The sequence below is a fragment of the Nerophis ophidion genome, linkage group LG11, assembly GCF_033978795.1.
Source record: "Nerophis ophidion isolate RoL-2023_Sa linkage group LG11, RoL_Noph_v1.0, whole genome shotgun sequence".
NCBI classification, from domain to species: Eukaryota; Metazoa; Chordata; class Actinopteri; order Syngnathiformes; family Syngnathidae; genus Nerophis; species Nerophis ophidion.
This window is the reverse complement of record NC_084621.1, coordinates 59972852-59988746: the sequence shown is the minus strand read 5'-3', so window position 1 is coordinate 59988746 and position 15895 is coordinate 59972852. Positions and strand designations below refer to the sequence as shown.

At 40.9% G+C, this 15895-nt stretch overlaps 1 protein-coding gene across 27 annotated transcripts in view; it reads left to right on the top strand.

Moving 5' to 3' along the window:
- The window catches only part of plecb (plectin b), a 254404-nt gene that overhangs the window by 204503 nt on the left and 34006 nt on the right, over positions 1-15895 (top strand). For all 27 annotated transcript variants that reach the window (XM_061916372.1, XM_061916391.1, XM_061916371.1 and 24 more), the window contains 10 exons: positions 3805-3924; positions 6980-7075; positions 7148-7275; positions 9229-9322; positions 9410-9564; positions 12829-13141; positions 13248-13325; positions 14598-14759; positions 14874-14978; positions 15104-15199. In XM_061916372.1, the coding sequence (XP_061772356.1) occupies positions 3805-3924; positions 6980-7075; positions 7148-7275; positions 9229-9322; positions 9410-9564; positions 12829-13141; positions 13248-13325; positions 14598-14759; positions 14874-14978; positions 15104-15199 (1347 nt within the window). The remainder of the gene's footprint in view (positions 1-3804; positions 3925-6979; positions 7076-7147; positions 7276-9228; positions 9323-9409; positions 9565-12828; positions 13142-13247; positions 13326-14597; positions 14760-14873; positions 14979-15103; positions 15200-15895) is intronic.

Here is a 15895-nt window from a genome sequence, read left to right as displayed (position 1 = left end):
GTGAATATGTGGGTTCCCTCCGGGTACTCCGGCTTCCTCCCACTTCCAAAAACATGCACCTGGGGATAGGTTGATTGGCAACACTAAATGGTCCCTAGTGTGTGAATGTGAGTGTGAATGTTGTCTGTCTATCTGTGTTGGCCCTGCGATGAGGTGGCGACTTGTCCAGGGTGTACCCCGCCTTCCGCCCGATTGTAGCTGAGATAGGCGCCAGCGCCCCCCGCGACCCCAAAAAAAAGGGAATAAGCGGTAGACAATGGATGGATGGATGGATAATATGCATTTCAATTAATTTCATCCCATCCATCCATCCATTTTCTACCGCTTATTCCCTTTCAGGGTGGCGGGGGGCGCTGGCGCCTATCTCAGCTACAATCGGGCGGAAGGCAGGGTACACCCTGGACAAGTCGCCACCTCATCGCAGGGCCAACACAGATAGACAGACAACATTCACACTCACATTCACACACTAGGGACAATTTAGTGTTGGCAATTCATTTCAACAATTATAAATATGAACTACATTGTAAATAAACCCACATTTCCACTGCTCTATGCTGTGTTCATTCGTGTCGATTATGTTTTAAAGTTTAGGGGACTTGCTGTAATAAAATAAATAAAATATAATCCAGTGGTGGTGATAAAAATGACATTGAAATGCCAGCCGCTATTTTGTTGTGCCATCACTCTTCTAACAAGATCCCATTTATCCCGTTTATTTCTTCTCAACTGTGTTAGTTATTAATGAAGACGCCGCAGCGATCCGCCTGTCGATCTCACGATCCACTCTTCCCCCACTCGTGAACAAGACTACTAGGTACTTGAACTCCTCCACTTGGGGCAGGGTCTCCTCCCCAACCCGGAGATGGCATTCCACCCTTTTCCGGGCGAGAACCATGGACTCGGACTTGGAGGTGCTGATTCTCATTCCGGTCGCTTCACACTCGGCTGCGAACCGATCCAGTGAGAGCTGAAGATCCCGGTCAGATGAAGCCATCAGGACCACATCATCTGCAAAAATCAGAGACCTAATCCTGCGGTCACCAAACCGGAACCCCTCAACGCCTTGACTGCGCCTAGAAATTCTGTCCATAAAAGTTATGAACAGAATCGATGACAAAGGACAGCCTTGGCGGAGTCCAACCCTCACTGGAAATGTGTCCGACTTACTGCCAGCAATGCGGACCAAGCTTTGGCACTGATCGTACAGGGAGCGGACCGCCACAATAAGACGTTGTACCGATTCGTTGTGGTGAAGAAGGAGCTGAGCCGGAAGGCAAAGCTCTCAATTTACCGATCGATCTACGTTCCCATCCTCACCTATGGTCATGAGCTTTGGGTCATGACCGAAAGGATAAGATCACGGGTACAAGCGGCCGAAATGAGTTTCCTCCGCCGTGTGGCGGGGCTCTCCCTTAGAGATAGGGTGAGAAGCTCTGTCATCCGGGAGGAACTCAAAGTAAAGCCGCTGCTCCTTCACATCGAGAGGAGCCAGATGAGGTGGTTCGGGCATCTGGTCAGGATGCCACCCGAACGCCTCCCTAGGGAGGTGTTTAGGGCACGTCCAACCGGTAGGAAGCCACGGGGAAGACCCAGGACAGGTTGGGAAGACTATGTCTCCCGGCTGGCCTGGGAACGCCTCGGGATCCCCCGGGAAGAGCTAGACGAAGTGGCTGGGGAGAGGGAAGTCTGGGTTTCCCTGCTTAGGCTGTTGCCCCCGCGACCCGACCTCGGATAAGCGAAAGAAGATGGATGGATGAATGGATGTGTTAGTTATGTTTCATTTTTCTGCTAATACAGTAACTAAATACACTTAAAGTTTCACAGTAATTCAAATATTCTTGTCAAAAGTCTAGCAGCCGCATTTTGTACCAACTGTAATCGTTTAATGCTAGACATGGGGAGACCCGAAAATAATACATTACGTTTGAAAACATTTCAACGTCACAAATAACATCAGGAGAGTTATAACAACAAAAGAAAAAAAGTTTAATCTACGGATGACTATTCTCATCCAGCCGGGAAGAATAAATGATAAATAAATAAATAAATGGGTTGTACTTGTATAGCGCTTTTCTACCGTCAAGGTACTCAAAGCGCTTTGACACTACTTCCACATTCACCCATTCACACACACATTCACACACTGATGGAGGGAGCTGCCATGCAAGGCGCCAACCAGCACCCATCAGGAGCAAGGGTGAAGTGTCTTGCTCAGGACACAACGGACGTGACGAGGTTGGTACTAGGTGGGATTTGAACCAGGGACCCTCGGGTTGCGCACGGCCACTCTTCCACTGCGCCACGCCGTCCCTAGAAGATGCTGTTGTGGCGTGCATACACACACTACACCAGGGGTGCCCATTACGTCGATTGCGATCGACTGGTCGATCTCGGAGGGTGTGTCAGTCGATCTCAAGCCAGGCATTAAAAAATAGACATAAAAATGAGCAATCATCAATCATACCAAGACTTCACTTTCGTCAGTTGTTTGACATTCTCGGCACCCGAGGATCTTGTGAGATGACGCTGGCTGCTGCGAGCTCATATTTAAGAAAAAAATCACTAACAGGGCGGACGCAGAGAAACACATTTTATTTCTAGAGACTCCGTACCTACTGTCAAAACTCTAAAGACCGACTGCACAGTTCCTGTCTTCACCATAAAAGACCTGTTTCATCCTGCCTGTGCTAACAAAATAAGAGTCTCAGAAAGCTAGCGTGCACAAGCTAGCAAGCTACGGAGTTTGATGCCAATGTATTTCTCCCCCGCCCTCAGCGACCACTTTCTCACTTGCTTGCCCACCCGCACACTCACTGACGTCACTCACCTGCTGCCAGACATTAAAGGGCCACACACATATGCTACTCTCATAACAAAGTGTTTAAAAACGAGTATGCAAGTTGGACAAATGAGATGCCAAATCCAACCACTTTCATGTGGTATTGAACAGAAAGGAGGACTTTTTTTTTCCTCCATTTGAAAATGCGGACGTTATCAGCACCACTGTCTGATTCCAATCAATGCAAGTCATCAGAATCAAATACACCAACTTATATTCTTGTCTTCATGAAAGAAAGGAATCTATGTGTGTTAAACATGCTTGTATTATCATTAAACACCATTAACTTGTTAACACAAATGTCTCTTTCATAAATAAATAAATATAAATTATATATAGGAATGAGGTAGATCTCCTCGACTTGGTCAATTGAAAAGTAGCTCGCCTGCAGAAAAAGTGTGAGCGCCCATGCACTACATCAACATGGCCACACATGTTGACGTTACCAGCACTGCCTTTTCAAATTCAAATTGTTGTTTTTTTCATGGATTTCAATGACATCCACAAGTGTTAGTAAAACTCAATGCTACACAAATTTCAGCCCCAACCCCACCAAAAAAAAAAGTGTCACGCCAAAGTCCGCCTCATTGGTAATGAGCCCGCCTTAAGCACTTTTCCCTTTTGTAAGTGGCGTGGGGGTGTCCGCTGGCTGGAATGGAGGATTTAAATGAGAGGAACGCGTAACTTCAAGAGCGTAAAAAAACACTAATAGGAGGCTAGGATCAGAATAGTTTACCTCCCTTACCTCTTTCTCCATGGTGCACTTTCCTTTACCATTGTTCCCATCGTTAAACCCCTTCCCAATTTCTCCCGTCGCACAATACCTGGATTGTATGTTGGCGCCTAATTGAGTTTAGTGTGGTGTGTGAGCGATTGAAAGTGGACACGCAGGAGAAGAAAAGCGCCCCTGTCTGTGGTTGTTGTTGAACTGCTGTTGCTCTGTTTTGCTGTGTTGGCTACAGGATTTGGAGCTGCGCTGGCAGGAGTACTATGAGTCCATGACTCTTCTGCTCCAGTGGATCCGCCACCATGTCATGATCTTCGAGGAGAGGAAGTTCCCAGCCAGCTATGAGGAGATAGAGGTGAGACGTTTAGTCAATAAAAGCTAAAAAAAAAAAGTTTTAAAAAAGTTTAGAGTTTTGTATGTTTGCCTAAAAAAACTGGTAGTGATATTCTATTGTTTGTAAGATTGCACTTTTTCTGGCGTGTGCTAAAAAGATCTGTTTGAGTTGTTTGGTGAATCGCTGTTGGAAGGTCAAGTTTAGAAATAGTGTTATGTTAAATAGCATTGAGAGATACCGTATTTTTTAGAACTGTAAGTGGCAGTTTTTTTTCATAGTTTGGCCGGGGGTGCCACTTATACTCAGGAGCCACTATTGTGTGAAATTGTTAACACATTACCGTAAAATATCAAATAATATTATTTAGCTCATTCACGAAAGAGACTACACGTATAAGATTTAATGGGATTTAGAAATTAGGAGTGACAGATTGTTTGGTAAACATATAGCATGTTCTATAAGTTATAGTTATTTGAATGACTCTTACCATAATATGTTATGTCAACATACCAGGCACCTTTTCAGTTGGTTATTTATGCGTCATATAACGTACACTTATTCAGCCTGTTGTTCACTATTCTTTATTTATTTTAAATAAATGGTAAATAAATGGGTTGTACTTGTATAGCGCTTTTCTACCTTCAAGGTACTCAAAGCGCTTTGACACTACTTCCACATACCCATTCACACACACATTCACACACTGATGGAGGGAGCTGCCATGCAAGGCGCCAACCAGGACCCATCAGGAGCAAGGGTGAAGTGTCTTGCTCAGGACACAACGGACTTTCAAAAGTCTATTCTTGGAATTGGGTTTCAGCAAATAAATTTCCCCCAAAAAATGCGACTTATACTCCAGTGTTTTTCTCCTTCTTTATTATGCATTTTCAGCAGGTGCGACGTATACTCCGAAAAATACGAGACTTGATTTGTTAGTGTGCTAATACTGTATATTCAACATTCGTCATTAGCAGGAACACATTTGCCTGTACGTAAAAAAAAAAAATGATAATACAATTATGATATATGTAAGGTATATAGAATAGAAATATATAAATACAAATAACCATGCACCCAGATCTATTTTAGCGTTTTTTTACTCTCAAACCTGCCATGACATCTCCTAGTAATGTTAGCATTTGCACTTTCATTAATCTTCATAGTTGTCTGCAGGATTTTGGAAACATTGACAAATGATACCCTAATCCAGGGGTGTCAAACTCTAAAATTCTAAACTGAACAAAGCCGCGGGCCAAAGTTGAACAACTTAACCTTTTAATAGGGACCCAAACAAGTTTTGCATTGAATATTGAACAAGCAAGGCTTGTATAACTTTATAGTGACATGCAAAATCGAGTTTTGTTGGTAGCGGGGGTGTTTATTGTAGCGTCCCGAAAGAGTTAGTGCTGCAAGGGGTTCTGGGTATTTGTTCTGTTGTGTTGATGTTGTGTTACAGTGCGGATGTTCTCCCGAAATGTGTTTGTCATTCTTGTTTGGTGTGGGTTCACAGCGTGGTGCATATTTTTAACAGTGTTAAAGTTGTTTGTACGGCCACCCTCAGTGTGACCTGTATGGCTGTTGACCAAGTATGCGTTGCATTCACTTGTGTGTGTGTAGAATCCGCATATATTATGTGACTGGGCCGGCACGCTGATTGTATGGCGGAAAAGCGGACATGACGACAGGTTGTAGAGGACGCTAAAAGCAGTACCTTTAAGGCACACCCCCAATATTGTTGTCCAAATGGAAATCGGGAGAAATTCAAGAGAATGGTTGCCCCGGTAGATTTTTAAGGGGGATGGGAGTCTCCTGTGAAAATCGTGAGGGTTGGCAAGTATTAGAATTAGCTGTATAGTACCGGCGGGCCAGCTCTAATGTTAATTTAATATTGTCTCAAGGGCCAAAATAAATTACACGGTGGGCCAAATTTGGCCTGCGGGCCAGAGTTTGGCACCCATGCCCTAATCAGATAATTGTCAAAACGTGTTAAAACAAGTTAATATACTTTGTCTTTTTTTTTTGTAACAAATGATGGACATTCTGTTCTGCCAACTGACATTCACCTCAATTGACTGAAAGTAAATCAGATTTCTAAACTCATGGAGGAGCTAAATTATTCTTGTACTTAAACTTACAAATATAAAAAATACAAGCGATTATTAGACTTGGACTTAGACAAACTTTATTGATCCACAAGGGAAATTGTTCCACACAGTAGCTCAGTTTCAAATGCCGGAAAGGTATAAGGATGGAAAGAATCTTGCAGCTTTTAAGTACACTAAAAATGTACCATAGTAGCAATATAAAATATAACATACTGTATTTCCTTGAATTGCCGCCGGGGCGCTAATCAATTTAAAACCTCTTCTCACTTCTGCGCTTACCAAAGGCATGCGGTAAAAGTAAGCATGCGCTAATTATATTAAAACCTCTTCTCACTCCGGCACTTACCAAAGGCATGCAGTAAAAATTTGAGTGTGATGTAAGCTTGGACCTTAAATCCTACCGAATAGCTCTTAATCTTCTTCCCTTTATGCGATTCCAAATTACCGGTATTGAAATCAGCGTCCTTCATTTTGAAAATGATGACAGGGGAAGTGTCACTCGTGACGTCACGAGTTTGACCAGGCGGTAATACTAAGCATGCACTAATTATTTTGAGAGGCGATTTTGACCAGGCAGTAATTCAAGGCAGGCGCATACTATATGCCCTGCGGCAGTTCAAGGAAATACGGTATATGTAATATTTGCATATTATATTTACAGTATATAATATAAACTGATATACTAATTATTATATTATATTATATTTTTTATATCATGTATACAATAAATAACAAATCCCAAATTACCATGTACAATATTACAGTATATGTAATAGCTGCAGCAAAAAAAACAAAGGGCAGCATAAAAAAGAGAGTAGATCCAGCAGAAAATCTACATTATAAACAAAGAGAGGTAGCTAACATAGAAGCGGTCAGGTAATACACAGATATCATCTATTGCTGTATGGCAAGTGATTATATATTATGATTGTGTTGCCTTACAATAACCATTACCTAATGTTTTGCTTCAGCTTCTTTGGCGTCAATTCTTGATGTTCAAGGAGAAGGAGCTACCAGTGAAAGAGACCGATAAGAACCGCTCCAAACAGCTCTACCAGTCATTCGAGGCAAGCTACCCTCATTCTTAATTTTTGTCCTACCCTGTCGCACTAATGTCCTGTGCTGCCATTTTCTCACAGGGTGCAGTACACTCTGGCCTGGTAAAAGTCCCACCAGGCTACCATCCTATCGATGTGGAGAAAGATTGGGGACGACTCCATGTGTCCATGCTGGAGAGAGAGCGACTGCTGAGGACTGAGTTTGAAAGGTAAGCTGGCAGATATTTTTACGCGAACAGTATTTTGATGAAAACTTAAAATACACCGTTGTAGTAATAAGTACACAGCAAAACAGGAACATTCTCCATGAACCACAAATCCATGTTTGTATATATATGTATGTATATATGTATACATATATACATATATATATATGTATATATGTATATATATATATATATATATATATATATATATATATATATGTGTATATATATATACACATATATGTATGTATGTATGTATATATATATATGTACGTATATATATATATATATATATATATATATATATATATGTATATGTATGTATATATATGTATATGTATGTATACATGTATGTGTATGTATATATATATGTATATAGGCTTCACGGTGGCAGAGGGGTTAGTGCGTCTGCCTCACAATACGAAGTTCCTGCAGTCCTGGGTTCAAATCCAGGCTCGGGATCTTTCTGTGTGGAGTTTGCATGTTCTCCCCGTGAATGCGTGGGTTCCCTCCGGGTACTCCGGCTTCCTCCCACTTCCAAAGACATGCACCTGGGGATAGGTTGATTGGCAACACTAAATTGGCCCTAGTGTGTGAATGTGAGTGTGAATGTTGTCTGTCTATCTGTGTTGGCCCTGCGATGAGGTGGCGACTTGTCCAGGGTGTACCCTGCCTTCCGCCCGATTGTAGCTGAGATAGGCGCCAGCGCCCCCCGCGACCCCGAAAGGGAATACGCGGTAGAAAATGGATGGATGGATATATGTATATATATGTATGTATGTATATATGTATATATATATATGTATATATATATATATGTATGTACATATATATATGTATGTATATATATGTATATATGTATGTATACATATATCTATATATATATATATATATGTATGAATGCATATATATATATATATATATGTATGAATACATATATATATATATATATATATATATATATATACACATATATACAGCCCCTAGACACATTTGAAACAGTTTTCTAACAAAACGTTAAGGATTATTGCTTGGCATGTCTTCCATCTCTGCACAAAATTACATGAAAACTGGTCAAAGGGGATGCTGTATTTGCATCATCCTGTTAAAAATAACAGATAGACAAACTGAAATAAAAGGCAGAGGTTGTTAAAAAGATAACGAGACATTGCCAAGGTTCTCCAGCATAGTGGTAGATATTATGGGTTTTGTATATTTGCTTTTTGGCCCTGCGATGAGGTGGCGACTTGTCCAGAGTGTGTACACCGCCTTCCGCCCGATTGTAGCTGAGATAGGCACCAGCGCCCCCCGCGACCCCAAAGGGAATAAGCGGTAGAAAATGGATGGATGGATATTTGATTTTTATTGAAAATTTAACACAGTTTCACTCTACACAAAATGGACTTGTGACACAAAAGCAAGTTTCGTTGTATGGGTTATGGGTTATACTTGTATAGCGCTTTTCTACCTTCAAGGTACTTAAAGCACTATTTCCACATTCACCCATTCACACACACATACACACACTGATGGTGGGAGCTGCCATTCAAAACCCTAACCACGACCCATCAGGAGCAAGGGTGAAGTGTCTTGCTAAAGGATGAGGTTGGTAGAAGGTGGGGATTGAACCAGTAACCCTCAGGTTGCTGGCACGGCCACTCTCCCAACTGCTCCACGCCGTTGTATGCTTTTAGACGACTGTGGCTTCTTGCCTGAGGAATGTGATGATTTGCATCACATGATTGTCTCGTCATCTCATCAATCTAATAGTCTTGTTTTGACCCGTATGAACTGGAATACTTGCAACACAGTCTTCCTTTCATAAGTACTGTGATTGAGCTTGGAGAAACGTTTCATATAAAATGTCTTTTAGTGACATGACCACTGTAGAATATACTGTCCAGACAATTAAAACACAATACAGAAAATGTCCTGTTTATTTATTTCTTTAAACAGACTTGAGAGACTACAGAGGATTTTCAGCAAAGTCCAGATGGAGTCAGGGAGGTATGATGACCACTTCAGCCACCTCGAGACTCTGCTGCAGACGGTAAGTCTCATTGACCTGAGGTGTCTGTGTACAACTGTACAGCATAAATGTGTGGATGGTTTTTTGAATTGACTCTTGTCGCTTTAGGATATGCGTCTACTGAATGCTGGCAAACCAGCTCAGCACACGGCAGAACTCGAGCGTGAGATGGACAGAGCTGACAATGTAGTGCGTCTGCTCTTCAATGATGTGCAGACCCTTAAGGACGGGCGGCACCCACAGGCTGAGCAAATGTACCGCAGGTGAGGGCGAGAAGTACTCAACTCAAGGCATTTTATCATGCAGATCTTGGCAGTATGGCCCCTTGTGATAGAGTGATTGTCTCCCAAAACTTAAGGTCAATCAATCAATCAAACTGTATTTATATAGCCCTTAATCACAAGTGTCTCAAAGGGCTTTTTGTGGTTCCATTTTAAAGGGACCCTCGATTGCTAACTATGTTGGCACTTTTCATAGTTGTATTTACCCCAAAAAAAATATGGTTACAGATAAGATATACCCCAAACTAGACATATTAGGGATTATAGGCTTTTTTTCTTATATATTAGAAACGCCCACTTTTGTTTTCAAAATATGGGCTGGTCTGCGTCAGCCTGTTGACGTCACCTACAGAAGACTGGAGGAAATGTCATATTGTGTAATATGTCTTTTGGTTGCATCTTCCTTGCAAATAAAGTTATTTATATGCAGGTTTGGAAGGAATTAGCAAAATACCCTCGAGGGGAGAAATAAAATAGAATAGGATAGAATAGAAAGTGTGAGGACTGGTGGGCATTGTGATGCCGGGTTCGATTCCCTCGAGGATGCGTTAACGTGAACACAACAAAGGTAGGATCTTAAAATATTTATTTAACAAAAAGGGAGCTCTGAACAGAAATACTGGAGCTAATAAAAAGGCAAACCAAAAACGCTAGTATGAAAACTAGGAAGTAAAAATAGACAAACTTAAATAGCACGTTGGCACAAAAGATAAAACAAATCATCAGTATGTAAACCGGACAAAACAAGTGGCTTAGCGTGAGAAGCTAGCGAGAATAGAAATACTTGCGAGAAAGCAAATGATCAAAATCCAGACGTACAGTGGCGTGAAAGCAAACTATGAACCCAGACCGAATGAACAGAGAAGACTGGCTTAAATAGGTGGGTGATAATCAGTAGCAGGTGTGCGGGGCGAGACTAGCAGGTGGACTGATGAGTGACCATGGTGACAAAGCAAACAGGAAATAAGGAGTCGGAGAAATATACAAAATGGAAAAATAAATAGTGTAGATCTGAGCAGCAGATCGCAACAGAAAGTACTTTATTGATCCCTGGGGGAAATTCAGCACCACAGTTCGCTCACAACAAACAATAATAATAATAAATAATATATGACATATATTATATATATATATAATATATGAATAATATAAATATATTCTACATATATTCTACATTTAAGTGCAGTCAAGGAACATATGCATTATACAGTCTGATGGCTGTCGGTATGAAGGACCTCCTGTGTCGTTCCGTGTTAGATTTTGGGAGTCTGAGCCTTCCACTGAACGTGCTCATTCTCTCCGCAAGGTCCGAGTGTAGTGGGTGGGAGGTGTTGTCCATAATGGCTAGGAGTTTTGCTAGACTTCTCCTCTCTGACACCACCACCTGAGCGTCCAGTTCCACTCCCACCACGTTACTAGCCTTCTCTACCAACTTGTCCAGTCTGTTTGCGTCCCTCACTCCCAGCCCGGCGCCCCAGCAGGCCACGGCGTACAAGAAAGCGCTCGCCACCACCGACTCGTAGAACATCTTCAACATCTTTGTACAGACGTTGAAGGATTCTAGCCTCCTGAGGAAGTGGAGGCGGCTCTGTCTCTTCTTGTAGAGTGCCTCTGCGTGTTTTGACCCATTCAGCTTGTTGTCGATGTGTACTCCGAGGTATTTATAATCCTCAACCATGTCCACATCGACCTCCCTGATGGAAACAGGGGTCGCCAGAGTACTCCTCCTCCTTCCCAGGTCCACAACCAGCTCCTTGGTCTTCGTCACATTGAGCTGGAGGTGGTTTTTTCCACACCATGTGACAAAGTCCTCCACCAGTGTCCTGTATTCCTCATCATTACCATCGTCAATACACCCCACTATCGCAGAGTCATCAGAAAACTTCTGAAGGTGGCAGGACTCTGATTGATAGTGGAAATCAGTGAAAGACTGAGTCAAAACCTGCAAACAAATACTTTGTACATTTTAGTACAAGTTTTTCCCTACAATGACATCACCAGGAATTTGTGGTTCCTTGTTAGAACAGACACATCCGTGCCATGCATAACAGAGCTTTTATGTTTGTGGCTCCTCTTTGGAATATATTATGGAGCTTAATAGTGTTCACATCATAAAAACAGAAGTGTAGCAGCGGACACAAGCTCTGTCGCGAAAGTACCGGCACTACAAAAGCAGAGAGAAAAAAGATAAAGAGCAGGAACACTGCAAGCGTTCGGATTTGTCATCCTCTTCTACTGATGTTTTATAGCTGGAATTGTACCGTGAGTTTAGTTTAATTGTGCTTGAGAAAATATTGGAAGAAAATAGATAAGTACTTCATTAGTCTTCAAATAAAATGATGTACATTGGGAACACATGAAGCATGCGAGGTTTAAAAAATAATAATAAAATGTATAAAAAATTTTATAATAAATTTAAGAAAACACCCATGACAATCAGACACTGAAGATCCACCCATCCATCCATTTTCTACCGCTTGTTCCTTTTTGGGGTCGCGGGGGGCGCTGGCGCCTATCTCAGCTACAATCTGGCGGAAGGCGGGGTACACCCTGGACAAGTCGCCAACTTATCACAGGGCCAACACAGATAGACAGACAACATTCACTTTCACATTCACACACTAGGGCCAATTTAGTGTTGCCAATCAACCTATCCGCGTCTGCCTCACAATACGAAGTTCCTGCAGTCCTGGGTTCAAATCCAGGCTCGGGATCTTTCTGTGTGGAGTTTGCATGTTCTCCCCGTGAATGCGTGGGTTCCCTCCGGGTACTCCGGCTTCCTCCCACTTTCAAAGACATTGAAGATAGGGAAACATATTATATTATCATATTTATATTTATTTTTGCTCATAATGTCAACCTATACGTTTTAAAGAAATTGTGGACCTAAGCTACAAAAACATGCAATTAAGTGTTAAAATAAAGGTTGCCGTTGTCCACAAATGGGCTCCAATTGTGTTAGATGACGTCAGACCATATCGAGTCTTTTGATGAAAAGGGGGCCTACCGAGTACAGTTATTTTTTTACCCATTACTTAAAAACTAATTGATATTATGATATGGAAAATGAGTGCCAGATTCATTTTCAGGACCAAAAATTACTTGGAGAACTTGTTTGCGAAATTTCGGTCATCTGGACACTATGTCTTTTAAAGACATACAGAATTTTTAAAGACAATTAAGTAAACCAACCTATCACCTGTATCTGTATCATCTGTATAAAAATATAATTTACAATATCCGCAGGGTGTACTCCCTTCACGAGCGCCTGGTCAACTTGCGCAGCGATTACAACCTTCGTCTGAAGACTGCCCAGGTTGCCTTTAACCAGACCACCGTGAACACAACTACCCTGAAAGTACGGTCTGATTTGGACGACGTGACCCTGCGCTATGTGCAAGATCTTCTGGCCTGGGTGGAAGAGAACCAACGGCGTATCGATGACGGAGAATGGGGATCCGACCTGCCTTCTGTGGAGTCACAGTTGGGCAGCCACAGAGGTCTGCATCAGACAGTAGAGGAATTCAAATCAAAGATTGAACGTGCAAAGGCTGATGAGGTAATCATGTTGTTCTTTTTTTAATCTCCCCATTCCCCTTAATTTTGACAAACATATTGTTCATTGTTTTTGTGTGTCTCTATTGCACATCCTTACTGTTTTTCAGAGTCAATTATCCCCTGCAAGCAAAGGTGCTTACAGAGAGTACCTGGGCAAACTGGACCTTCTGTATGGCAAACTACTGGTAAATATGCATATTTTATTTCTCTGCTTTTGCATTGAAAAATGACCTTTTAATGTACATTCAAAACACTTCCTTGAGGTTTAAATTACATATATTCGAAATGTTTCACTGTAAATTCTGCCTATCTCTGTTACACAATCCCTTTTATAACCCGTTTTTTGAGTCGTATGCAAGATGTTTGATTCTGAAGGCGTTCCAAGATAGCAAATGAAGCCACGGTTGGAAAATAAACTTGATAAAGCTTAATCTATAGCAATTATCTCAAACGTACGGCCCGCCAACTGGTTTTATCCGGCCCTCCCGGGTTGAGTTTGCCAAGTATAAAAATGAACCCGAAAATTTGGAATGATAGAAACAGCTGTTCTAAATGTGTCCACTAAATGTCGCAATAGAAACTCTTTGTATCTTTGTAAATTATGCTAAAAAAGTACAAAAAAAACCACGTTAGTACATCAGTCGAGGAAAATTATCAAACCACATAAACAACATACTGTAATTGGATTTTGATATGATTTTTTATCTTGATTTATTCAAAATTAACTTCAGGATTCTAAGAAAATTACTGTCATATTGAATAAAAACAAATGTTTGTGTTTGCAAACCTTACAAAAGCATTTGTTTCTGGTAAAACTCACAAATATACATTGTTTAAGGCATTATTAGACATATTGCATGTTTTGTTTAGGAGTTATGTTTCAATATTGAGTATGACAGTTATACTCCAACATTATCACATCATTTATTTAGAAAATATAAATAACGAAAAATAAAATGTATATACCTTTAACCGCAAAATGTAATTGTAAAAATTACAATACTTAATCCTACCCATTTTTATGTTTGTTAATATACGAAGCAGAGAAACTGAGAGCTTGACTTAATAAATTTAGCTTATGCATTGTTTATGTTATTTGTTTTTTTTTTGCTCTATGCTTTTTAACCTGTAAAGCACTTTGGCCCAATTTTAAAATTGTTGTAAATGTGCTATATAAATAAGGTTGCCTTGCCTTGCCAATGCCCAAATAAGTACGTCCACCTCACTGTGATGTCACAACATAGCCAAACTGCAAAACCCCGCAAACAGAGGCATTTAAAACTTTGTGCAAGCTCACGCCAAAATAAATTATTCTTATGATTTGACGCTGTAACAAGTCAAAAAAAGAATAAATTCATCATAGGTCCCTTCCACATGTACGCCACTTGTTGTAAGACTTTAACGACTGTCAATAAAATTGTTTAAACAAACTGATTTTTATACTTTTCCACCCACAGAACTCTTCAAAGTCCCGTATGAGAAACTTGGATTCGCTGCATGCATTTGTCAGCGCAGCCACCAAGGAGCTCATGTGGTTGAATGACAAAGAGGAAGAGGAAGTCAACTTTGACTGGAGCGATAGGAACACCAACATGACCGCCAAGAAAGACAACTACTCGGTGAGTCTCAAAAGTAGAACTTAACCTTCTGTGTGCTCTTAAGGTTGTTCTGAGATGTGTATTCCTTTTTTTTTTGCAATATGTATTTACTTTATATTCGTCTTCTCTTTTTAGGCTCTCATGCGTGAGTTGGAGCAGAGAGAGAAAAAAGTCAACGATATCCAGACTATAGGAGACAAACATGTCAAGAATGGTCATCCTGGCAAGAACACAGTGGAGGTGATTCAAAAAAAGAATCATCATTTTGGACAGAAAATAAGGATATCTGCTAAAATGCACTTTTAATTGTTTTCCTTTTTACGTTTCCGAACATGCAATGACCTTGTCTGACTGTTCCATAACAGGCATTCACGAGTGCCCTGCAGACTCAGTGGAGCTGGATCCTCCAGCTGTGCTGCTGTATTGAGGCTCATCTTAAAGAGAACACAGCTTACTATCAGGTATTATTAATATTAATAATAATAATAATTAGCTTTATTGTCTCTGAGTAGAAATTTGTCTTGGACATCAAGACACAGCGTTTTACATACATACATACAGTACAGTGGGGCAAAAAAGTATTTAGTCAGCCACCGATTGTGCAAGTTCTCCCACTTAAAATGATGAAGGAGGTCTGTAATTTTCATCATAGGTACACTTCAACTGTGAGAGACAGAATGTGAAAAAAAAAATCCAGGAATTCATATTGTAGGAATTTTAAAGAATTTATTTGTAAATTATGGTGGAAAAAAGTATTTGGTCAACCATTCAAAGCTCTCACTGATAGAAGGAGGTTTTGGCTCAAAATCTAACGATACATGGCCCCATTCATTCTTTCTTTAACACGGATCAGTCGTCCTGTCCCCTTAGCAGAAAAACAGCCCCAAAGCATGATGTTTCCACCCCCATGCTTCACAGTAGGTATGGTGTTCTTGGGATGCAACTCAGTATTCTTCTTCCTCCAAACACGACGAGTTGAGTTTATACTAAAATGGATACATGGATGATACAGCAGAGGATTGGGAGAATGTCATGTGGTCAGATGAAACCAAAATAGAACTTTTTGGTATAAACTCAACTCGTCGTGTTTGGAGGAAGAAGAATATACTGAGTTGCATCCCAAGAACACCATACCTACTGTGAAGCATGGAGGTGGA